The following is a 12,257-nucleotide window of genomic DNA, read 5'->3' as shown; positions in this document are numbered from 1 at the left end:
TTGAAATGCATCAATTAATGCAAATTGGAGTAATGGACCATATCTTAGCAGGCTGAAAACAAGGTACTGTATATTTTCCATTGTTTCTTCCCAAAAGTCCTCTAATAAACCTCACATTTTCCTTCTCCATGACCTAAATAACCTAGCATTTTTAATACTATGAAGCCCTTAGGTTCACTGCATGTTTCACCATATCCATTTCATTATTTACTATTATAGTTTCATGATGAGAGGGAAAAAAAGGTTACCAGGATGCATAAATATTTGAAATGTGTTATTTCCTCAAATGACTATTCAAGGAACAGCCTACTAGAATGGCTTTACCCACTTTATTAAAATCCATCTACTATGGATGACAGATTCGTCCATTTTCTATGTTGTGTGGCAGATAAAATCTGCGGCTCAAAGTGTTGGAGATTTTCCAGTTCATTATGAAAATGCTAAAATCTACTTAACCCAAATGCTGTAATGTCAATAATTATTATTTTTTGTTATGAATACAAACTAATACTGCCTAGTATGAAGGCAATGACATGACTTAAAAAATTATTTATTATTGGCCTTTGAAAGATAGATTCAAGTACATTCAAGAATATACTGTTTATATACTCAAAGTAAATTTCACTGTGGTCAGCTAGCCTTCTTCCAGGCCTACTCAACTGACAAAAGTGTAATAATGATATATTTCAAATCATTTTATTTAATTTGGATATTGGTCGCCATGATAATTTGGTCACCACGACGTAGAAAAGATGTGGAGACTCTAGAAAGAGTGCAGAGAAGAGCAACAAAGATGATTAGGGTACTGGAGGCTAAAACATATGAAGAACGATTGCAGGAACTGGGTATGTCTAGTTTAATAGAAAGAAGGACTAGGGGAGACATGATAGCAGTGTTCCAATATCTTAGGGGTTGCCACAAAGAAGATGGAGTCAAACTATTTTCCAAGGGACCTGAGGGTAGAACAAGAAGCAATGGGTGGAAACTAATCAAGGAGAGAAGCAACTTAGAACTGAAGATAAATTTCCTGACAATTAGAACAATTAATCAGTGGAACCAAAGTGCCTCCTGAAGTCCTCCCTAACACTGGCAGTGTTTAAGAAGATGTTGGATAGCCATTTGTCTGAAATAGTATAGGGTTTCCTGCCTAGGCAGCGGGTTGGACTAGAAAACCTCCAAGGTCCCTTCCAACTAAAATATATATATATATATATATATATATATATATATATATATATATATATATATATATATATATATATATATATATATATATATATATATATATTTAAAAAAATTAAAATGTATTCATATATTTCTTTTCAGAATTAAAAAAGACTCTTCCCCCCAAAAACAAAAAAATCAAAAAAAGAAGACATAGAAACCACTTTATTGAAACATCAGAGCACTGCAGATTTAGTCAGATTTCTCTCGGCTACTCTCTATGATTAGAGTTTCTGATATTTTTTATCCCAAAGAACTCCATAGTATTTAAAAATCAACTGAAAGACAACCACAGAGAACATTAAGTCCAAACAAGCACAACTACTTATGTCCAGAGAGACTGTAATGGAATATTATAACTTTCATGGAAACAGCTTTAATGAAAAAGACTTTGAGCAAACATCATAAAACTCTGCCAACTTCTGGAAAACCCATTGCTAATGTCCCTAGCAGATTGTCTTCAAAACAGGCCCCAACAACCATTGGGTCAGAGCTTCCTGCATTTTCACCAGATGTAGTGAGTTTAAATTCTGTTGTTAAAACAAATCCTGGAAGGAAGAGGCCCAAGACTGTGACAGTATCAAAAAAGCTAAGTACTGGAAGCATGTCTCAGGATCAATGGGATCGACCAGTTATTCCACCAAGAAGACCAGGCTTAAGGGTGTGCTATATCTGTGGCAAAGAGTTTGGTTCACAATCTCTTCCTATTCATGAGCCAAAATGCCTGGAGAAGTGGCATATTGAAAATAGCCAACTACCGAAACATCTCAGGAGAGCACCACCAGCTAAACCTCAGGCTCTTACTGGAAAGTCTTCTAGTATAGCAGCTGAAAATGAAGCAGCAGCTAAAAGTTTTCAAGCTCAGCTCCTGCCCTGTCAAAACTGTGGTCGCACTTTCCTCCCAGATCGCCTCCTTGTACATCAAAAGAGTTGTAAACTGAAGTCTAAACCAGCTTCTTCAAACTCCAAATTGCTTACACCTGCAGGTTATGGGGCATCATCATCAGACAAGGTAAATGAGAAGGTATCATACCTAGCTGAAAGAGGCCCCCATTGTTCTCATGTGCAGACTGCAAGATGAGATTCTACTGGAATTGAAGTTAATGGTAAAATCTTCACTCTTGATTTCAGTCACGCTAGGGTCTTATTCCAGAAAATATATAAACAAGTATTTTACATTATAAGCGAAAGGTAGCAACAACAAACAAACTTAGAAGTTCAGATCAAGAACTGTGTCTAGGACAAAGGTGGGCAATTAATTTCTCAAAGGACTGTGGTGTGGAGGGCTGATTTATGGGGCCACAACTGCAGCCCATGCCACCACAGCCCCCACCAACATTGTGGGGGCCCCTCCTGTTATGGGCCAGACAGGGACGCTCTCTGTCCCATGGCAAGTTGTAAAATGTGGTCTAGGACAAAATAAGAAGAAAGGTGCAATCATACTATTTCATTTTGATGGAATAGGCAGCATAACACTTTGCTCTTCTGTAACAATGGTATGAATTTAATGTATTTGAATGTAAAAATTAACATGAATTCCATATAACTTTTGCAATTTGAAATTGCTATAGCCATGCTAGGATAAGGACCAATACTTTTCAAAAGGCAGGTTAACTTGCAATGTAACTTCTCCTTGTGATGGAAATCATTTAGGCCTTTTTATGTGTCCTATTTATGTATCCTACGTGCTAGATTACTAGATATATAATAAGGCAGTAGAGGATTGTAAATTGCTTCTTGCAGGATATGCAAGGAATCCTTCATGAGCTTGTCCTTTAACTGTGACTTACAAAAATTTACATGGGAAAACATATTCGTTAAACATCATCTAGGAATGCAGCAACAGCTATGAGCATCAACTAAATATTGAATTTATTAAGGTTTCCATCTCTATGTTTCCCTCAGGCTGAATGTGCATAGAGAAAATTTTAAATTTAAACTTTCAGCTACTATTAAAGGACTTTTTTTTCCTTCCAGAAATAAATTTCCTTCCAGAAAAATTTGCTTCTCCAAAGAAATAATAACTTTTCTTTGCAATGGAATAAGATATAATGGGATATAATATGATTATGTCATCTACTTCAAATATTACTACTACTAATATTATTATTAATAATTAATATTATCATCAGATGTAGGGAGTTCTTTTCTAAATAACAAATTTACACACTCAAACAGACCTAGTGAAGTACTAAGCCAAAATCAAGCAAGTAGAATGCACTTGTAGATCTAGCAAGGACTGGTCCTTAACTGAGAGTTTTTCTCCCAGAACTAATGAAACTGCACAAAATTCAGTCAGAAGCATAACATTTTCTTTTACTACCTTTGGGATCCTTACTCTCCATACCGAGTTAGGTTCTTAAATGTACATTCTTTACTGAATTGTTTGAAACGGCACCCAGGGCATCTATCCTAACTTGAAACAAGAGGTAATTTAGCTTATTTCACTGATTTGCTTGGGAAATTTTTAAGAATAAATGAGTTGGAGGCCTACCCACAGGGTCTTTCTATAGCAGTCTTTTTTCAAAGTTGGCAATTTTAAGATGTGTGGACTTCAACTCCCAGAATTCCCAAGCCATCCAGCTGAGTGAGGTATTCTGGGAGTTGAAGTCCACACATCTTAAAATTGCTAAATTGGAAATACACTGTTCTAAAGACTGGCCTGATAATGTCTCTCACTGAACAATAGAGGATCAACATTAATTACCGGATACAACTGAAAATATACAGTCTCAGTTGTGGGAATGAGTCAGCACTTTAATCAGAAAAGGGAGGGTAGCCTGTAGAGATTCTCAGTCAACCAGGTCATGGTTATTCTAAAGATGCTTTTTCAAGAGGCAACTGACTTGTTTTTTATCTTTTGAAGATGTTTTGCTTCTTGGATGAGAAGCGAAATGTCTTCAAAAGAAAAACAACAACAAAGTCCAGTTGCCTCCTGAAAAAAGCACCTTTGGGATAAAATGGAGGGTATTTAAATTCAGTTTTTGAAAGTTTCATGAGAAGCACTTTAACAGAAAATATAGGGGAAATAATTTCATACTCTTGGATTAAGGAATTAAAAATTCTTCTGCTTCAGCAATTTTTTGCAAGGTATACTTTTCTTCATTGCTTTTGTTCTGTCATTCTTTAATCTTCTCAACTCTTTAAAACCATAGATTACATTAAACTGTTATCAATCATTCTTAAAGATAATGATGGTCCCCATACAAGTCCAATAAAATAAAATAAAAATGCTCCACTGAATTTTTATCAAGATTTATTAGGACCTGATTTATTCCCAACTGAATCTTTTCTGATCTGTAGAGAAAGCCAATTTCTCTATTATGTGCATGTTAGTTCAATATAATTGCTTTGTTATGCAATTGCTAGGAATACATGGGCTCATTTGGATTAACCAAGCATGATTGCACCTCAATAAATAGTCTACAGTACTGTTTCTCAACCTGAGCAACTTTAAGATGAAAACTGCTGAATTTTTTTTTAAAAAGCAAAAGCTTGCTTGCCTAAGCTGTGCGTCTCTGTTTGGATATTCTGCTTCTTGAATCCTGCTTTGGACAGCTTTTTGGTATGGGAAACATAAGCATTCCAGAGATTAGTATTCTTCCAGTGAGGAAAAACAACTGTGATCTTCCATGGAAAATCTTTCCTACTTTCTGCTTTGGTTGCTCCTAAATGCTTCTAATGTCTTGTTTTGATGTTTTTCTTGTCAATCTACAACAATCACTTAATTCCCTTGGTTCTGCTTCTTGACTATCAGATACTGCCATCTGCTGCTTTTCTCTGTTGTATGTCCTCTTACAAAATAAAAATGCACGTTGTTTCTGGTATTTCCTCTCACTGTTCATCAAAAATTGAAGTATTTTTATGTTCTCACTGCGACTGAGGGGCTAATATAGAGATACTTCTTGCCCTATGTTTGCCCTATGAGGTAGTGCAGGAGTACTAGCTCTGTCTTTATTGTACTAGAATAATAACAGAACATAAAGTACAGTGCTATCTTGATACTCTAACACTTTGAAACTCATCAAATTTGATACTCAATACATTTTGATGTGAAAATTTTGTTCCAGCACTCATTGTGTGTTTGGTACTCAACATAAAAGTTAGAAGTTGTGGGTGTCATCTGTCTTGTGACTTGTTACATTATTCTTTATGGGGAAAATTGTTTGGTACCCATCATTTTTGGTACTAATTGACTTACTGGAACCAATTAACGATGAATACCAAGGTACCACTGTAAATGAAGAGTTACATTAATAGAATCTTGCAAGGCTGAAAGCATTTCTCTTCTCTTTTCCTTTTGGTCTCTGGATATCTAGGAAGAGTCCCTTCTGATACATTCCTCATGCCCTCCCTCCTTCTGTGGGCTGACATATCTTTTACACGCTGATTGGGTAATGTGCAGCTCTCCCTCCTGTCTCTCAAGGTCAATCTCACATACCATTACACCCTGAAAGCCATATTTGAATTCCAGTACAACTACATCATTTTAAAAAATGAAGCCACAAAGCCTTCATTTTTTTTCCAGTTTCCATGGGGATAGTTCTGTTACTCAGTTGCATTAAAACTGCCAAAGAATTTGGCAACATCAAAAAAGATTTATTAAGGCATAGGGTATTCTGGACATTATGATCATCAGATGTATGGAATTCTAAGAAAAGAGTCTACACACTCAAACACACCTAGGGAATGGATAATAAAAGAAGTGGACAGAGAGAAATAAAATACAGGAAGGTCAAGACTGACAATTCATAAAATCATTTTTGGTTCATCTAAATGACACAAACATTCATTTTCTATAGGGCTGAGTGAAATACTTTTCTGTTTAATCTTTAGCTAATAACTAGATGCTATCATCACTGGATGCAATTCTTCAAATCAAATTTTTTTCACTTATTGTTTGCAAACTTATTTCAGGGTCTGTTCTGGACAGATGTTGGAGTAAAGTTAGGAGGATGGGGAACACAATTGCCTGGTCAATTCAGGGAGCACTAACAAAGGAAGAGCCCTTTTCTCCAACAGTGCTAGGCAATCAGTTTTTGAAACTGAATAAAATTGAATAAAGGTGGAATCGTAACCTTTGGCTACTTACCAATTTCAACAATCTTTTCCATCCAAATCCTTAGTTTTTATTAAATCCTTAAGAAAAAAAAAACCCAAATACTGGACCAGAAAACTGTGAGCTTTGAAAGAAAGCAGATTTCTAAGGATTTGAATACCTTACGTATATCTTAGTATATTATGCCTGAGTGGAATTCCCCACAGTATTTTAAACAATTGACCAGATAACTGCAAGGTTCTGCAATTTGTGGCAGTCCCATTATGACATCATGACACAAATGACATTCAGTACCCAATTCCCGTCATTTATGTGATGATGTTGTAATGCATGTGATTTTTTTAATCCCTCCATCCCCCCTCCCATTTGCCATGAAAGGGCTAAAACTCCAGGAAACCAATATATATGTTGAAAGTTCATCTGTGCATTATCCCCACATTTTTCTCAATATGTTTTTCTGTTGAAGTCAATAGTTCAATACTCAAGAAAGGGGGGAGCTGGAATTTCAAAACAAATTAACTCTTAGTGTTATATTTTAACCAATTGATTTGCTGCCTTGAATGAATAATATTGAGCTATTGGATTCTTTCAAATATTGAACTATTGAACTTCATGATGTGGAAGGCAGGATGATTATTTCTACTCTGAAAAGTCTCCATTATCAACCTATTAGCAAGTACAATATATTGGTGTGTCTTCGCTTTTGCCACTCAAAGGTAATTTTGAATCTTTTCTATTTTTAATATATGGGAACTATTTCACATCTTGGAGAAAAGGGCCATATAATCCAGCAGAACTCCTTGCATTTATAAAATCTTCTCTCATCTCTCCAAGTTAAAGATTCCAGTTACGATAGGTAGATCTGCTCCAGCATTTATTAAATAGGTTTGCTATAGTTTGTTTGCATCAGTTAATGCAATACAGGGGCTATCAACTTTTTCAAATATTAAATGTTCTTGTCTTACATCATGCAATAGCATTGGCATATATGTCCCAACACATTTTAAATGACTAAAATCTGACCATATCAACTTTCATAATTTTAGGTGATTGTACCCAAGTTCAAAACCAAAATGACACATGGCAATTCTTTCAATCTGAATTCTCATAACTTGCCAAACCAAAGACCCTACTTTATGCATCTACAATACACTTTGTGAACTAACATAAATGAGATGTCTTTACCCTCTTTTTCTCATACATTATATCTGGACTAAGTTGCCTTTTACTCTTCTGGTATGTATCCCTTCCCTTCTGGGGATCTACCTCCTCACATATTCCATTATATATATTCTGAAATCTCATTTCACCCAAATTCTATGAGATTTGAGGCCCAAAAGACTGGATTACTTAGTGAGATTTCAGTCATTTTTATTAATGAAAATAGGTTTTAACTGAATGATTTTATTAAGGTAAAATTATTATTTCAGTTATTTTAAGTTAACAGGGAGGAAGCAATTGGCATCTTGGAAATGTTGCAGGAATGTTAGACAAATATAAATCAATCCAGATTTATTATTGTACATCAGAGAACATTTTTTTACAAGTTGTTACGCAGAATAAGGCAGAGTCCCCAACCCCAGGCTGTGGGCCACTATTGGGCTGTGAGCCATTTGGAAACCAGCCCTGGAAGTGGCAGGTAGGCATGCAGTTGTATCTCCACTTGCACAAGCAATGTGTGAGCACGTGCACATGTACTCCATTTGCACAAGCATGCATGCTGACCACTCGCACGGGACCATCCCCTCTCTCCCCTCCCACCAGTCCACAAAACTAGAAAGGTTGGGTAACTGTGGTTTAGGAGCATCTTGACAGTACTGTAAAGCAGTGTGAAGTGATATCTTGAGGGACGGTTCAAAAAAGTCAAGAAGTCAGCTCAGCTCATGACCAAACCCTGTCCTTTTTGTGTGTGTGTCACATGCTTAACATCCATCAAAATGGGCTGGGGCTATAGTTACCTGGTTGCAGCTGTTAACCTATGTCTCCTACAGAAACCTCTGGAATAGACCAATTTCCAATATTTGTAAACTTTCCTTTCAACTATTTTCTTATCATCTCCTTGATGAAATGTCCATAGTAGATTTCATAAAAAGAAATAATAACCCACTTAAAAGCTTGGACAATCAGTCAGTCCCCCAAGAGATTCATGTAACTGGTACAAATATGTATCTATGAATTAGAAATTACCAACCTCTGAATCCATGTTTTCTAGATATTAAAATACCTTATCACACACTTCGGAGCTTGCTTTTCTATCTCATTATCAGTAGAGTTTCCTTTAATGCAACATTACTCCCTTCCTGCAGTTTAATTTGTTTTAAGAGTTAAATTGTCATTTAACTGCATTTGTTGTTTGCAGTATCCCATGATAAGGCGACCTCCTACAGTTATTTGTTATATTTGTGGTCGTGAGTATGGAACCCATTCCATAGGCATCCATGAACCACAATGTCTGAAAAAATGGCATATTGAGAACAATCAACTGCCAAAACATTTGCGAAGAGCTGAACCTGTAAAGCCAGTTGTGTGTTCCATAGGAGGTAAGTTACAAACAAGCCAGCCAAGCAGATGCTGGTTAGGGATAAAGGATCACTCTTTAGGATGAAACCAATTTGAGAAAGGCTGCACCAAATTCTCTGGCATGCATGAGATCACAGTGCTAGTATTGCCATGACAATATGGCTTCTAGAATAGGTTTCAAAGGCATCAGCAAATTTTAACAGGTACTCTTCAAATTGCAGTCAATATCCTGGAATTTAAATGAAATACTTCCATACTCTACGTTTGCAACCGCATTTGACAACAGTATTATAAAAAGTTAAACTTTTCATATGGAACAAGGGACCTTCGTATGGATCAGGAAGCAATCATGGCATAATTAAGAAGAACGTGTGTGATACAGATCCCAGAAAATTCCAGAATATTTTATTCAGTGGTTTCCACACCCCCATAACTGTAATGTATATTTAAAACTAAAAACAGATTACTTTTAAACTGTTATGACAGTTTTATAGGAGCATAGCAACCCCCCCCTTCAAAATACTCAATAAAAACTATGGAAAGATTATAAATTTTGGGGAACTAGGGAATGGAATCCTGGCCAAAATTTACACCTTGAACATTTGCCCAGTTCTATGAAGTTGTCTGGACACTTGGAGACATCAGAAATAGAATAGTGGAATTTATTGTAGATCCCATGGCCATCTTTGAAAAAGCAACTGTGGGTTTCAGCTAAGCATCTTTATTTAACAGATCTTCCTGCAAATCTAAACTATCCTATACAGACTGGTTTTTCTTTAAAAAAAAAATTGAAAGTCACATGAGGAGCTGGTTCTTTCTATGCCCCACTGTTGATACTTGAATTGTTTTAGCTGCTTGTCATTCAGAAGGTGGGCAGTTTAGCAGTTTGAATCCCTAGCATTGTGTAACACAGTGAGCTCCCATTACTTGTCCCAGCTTCTGCCAACCTAGCAGTCCAAAAGCATGTAAAAATGCAAGTAGAAAAAGAGGAGCCACCTTTGGTGGGAAGGTAACAGTGTTCCATGCACCTTTGACATTTAATCATGCTGGCCACATGACTATGGAGATGTCTTCAGACAGCACTGGCTCTTCGGCTTGGAAACGGAGATGAGCACTGCCCCATAGAGTCAGGAACAACTAGCACATATGTGCACGGGGAACCTTTACCTTTTAAGCATAGGAATGGAAGTTTAAATGGCTACAAGAAAGACGGTCACAGATTTCTAGCAGGCATATGCAAATTCAGAACAATATTTGTGAAAGGATCAGTTTGAACTTTTGCATCAGTTCAGAAAAAGTACATTTGGACATGAGTTATCAACCCTATCAAACATCTCCATGTTGTTACCATTCCCCCGCCCAAAAAAAATTGATTCAGAAGTTCCTGACACTATTTGATACTTTAAATTACCATGGAGATTGAATTTAGAAATTTAAATGGATTTATCAAATTGCTTTTGGACTGAATCTCTGAACTGGATACTTGGACAGCTCTAATATCTAAGAACTTTTAAGATGGGTGGAAACAATCATGCAATATGTTACCCCAGTTTTACTTTTTCTTTTCCCAAAAGGTTCAAACTATATTTGATGCAAGAGTTGCATGTAGCAATCCAAAACTCTTTTTCTTTTGCCAGGGCTGGAGCTGGAGGGTTAGTGAAAGGTGTGGCGGGAGAGAAGGAGGAAATAGTGTTAACTTAATGTTCTCCTTAATATTCAGCCTTTTCTCCATAACTCCAGTGCTTCTGGATTCATACTGGCAAGATAAGTATAAATACGAAACTCTGAACTTTACACAAGACAGAAAGCATTGGAGAAAACTTCAGTGGGGAACGCAACTAACAGGGAAAAGATTAAGCATTCACTTTCTCCACTCACTTTTTATCTGCAAAATACCTTCCCCCAGAGAGATACTTTTGAAAGGAGAAGAGGCCAACGTAGTGCTGCTTTACATTGCTTAATGTTAAATATATGGCATGCAGATTCATTTCCTGAAAAGGAGTATAATTGCTGCAGCCAAAAGAATGCAGTTGACGGATCATCTAGTGAAGAGGTATATTATGAACATACACTTTAAAAGATGTAAAGCTTACCCTTATATGAATCATAGTTCAAGTGTATGGCTTTTTATGGGGAAAAAAGATTATCATTTTGTCTCTGACAGAAATAACCTTTGTTTTCAGGAATTTTGCACTTAGTATCTTCAAATCTAGCTAATGCATTAAAAGCTGTGCTTTCAAATGCCAGTTCTTTGGAGAAAAGCAAATTATTTGAGATTTCTCTCATCTTTCTCTGCCATAAAGAATGTGAGGTTCAGAGGCTACTGGCATAAACTTCAGCTAAAGGTAGTTCTTTGCAAAAAGAAATTGCATTCAATCCCCACTTTAAGTCAAAAACAGGAGAAAAGATGTTGATGCAAAGGATAGCAATTAAAATGCATGTCAGCTGCCTTAATCCCTAAATAATTGCAGATAAAACTGTAGCTGAAATTGCTGTGTATGGGAAAGGATACAAAAATGGACAACCTTATGTCTGCTGATTTGGCTCTTTGGGTCATTGAGTTAATAGTACTCTGAGTCACACTGAAGACATAAAAAAAAAAATGAAATTGGAACTAAGCGGAATTCTTTATCCCAAACAGCAAAGGGTGAAAAAGTGAGAGAATACGGCACTTTTTTCCCTTCATCCCTTTGGTTGAATAATGTTGGTTCATTAAGCAGGATTTTTTTTTAAAAAAGACATGTGGTAACACAGTCTGATATTTGAAGGGTAGCAAATACGTTAAGAATGTGTAATACAGCACATGCTGAAATGGTTTCTCCAGAAGTACAAGATTATTCAGTTGTAGTTAGCTTTATGCACCCCCTGAGACAACAAACAGAGTTTTGCTGGATTTTTCTTCCCTCATAAGGGCTATGATTTAGTTAAAACTGAAAGGCTCAGTCAACAGGTATTTCCTGAAACTATTTTCCATAAAAACCGAGTATGATCTCTTGAATGAAACTGATATTTTCTCTCTTTAAATTTTTCCAGCCAAAGGTTACTATGATCTTGATGCTTTAAATGAGTCTGCATGGCAAAGTGCCCAGAGCCAGCTAGTTCCATGTGATATTTGTGGCCGTACCTTCCTGCCAGACAGACTGATTGTCCACCAACGGTCCTGTAAACCAAAGACACCAAAATAAAGTTCTCCTCATGTTAAGGATTTAAAGAACAAAATTGTTCTCTAACCTCTAGAATGAAGTTATACACTGAAGAATCATTGAACTACATAGAATCAGCATAAAATTAACATAGTATTGATTATGTGAGTGACATATGGGACATGTAGCACCTGTGACAGTGTTTTGCAGCAATTATGATGGAAGTGGCTCATAAGGACAAAAAGAACCTTTATAGAAACATCTGCAAGATGGAGCCTTCACAGAACGACTGTGGCCTTCACACTGTTCAG

General features: G+C 36.4%; 1 protein-coding gene across 1 annotated transcript; it reads left to right on the top strand.

The window, feature by feature from the left end:
• The first annotated feature begins 1,588 nt into the window (after positions 1-1,588).
• On the top strand, positions 1,589-11,988 carry LOC116506206 (zinc finger protein 474-like). The gene is made up of 3 exons (XM_032213852.1): positions 1,589-2,236; positions 8,643-8,823; positions 11,837-11,988. The coding sequence occupies exons 1-3, from the start codon at positions 1,589-1,591 to the stop codon at positions 11,986-11,988; spliced, it is 981 nt and encodes a 326-aa protein (XP_032069743.1).
• The last annotated feature ends 269 nt before the right edge of the window (positions 11,989-12,257 follow it).

The sequence above is a fragment of the Thamnophis elegans genome, chromosome 3, assembly GCF_009769535.1.
Source record: "Thamnophis elegans isolate rThaEle1 chromosome 3, rThaEle1.pri, whole genome shotgun sequence".
NCBI classification, from domain to species: Eukaryota; Metazoa; Chordata; class Lepidosauria; order Squamata; family Colubridae; genus Thamnophis; species Thamnophis elegans.
The sequence above is the reverse complement of the archived record's forward strand: the minus strand, read 5'-3'. Positions and strand labels throughout refer to the sequence as shown.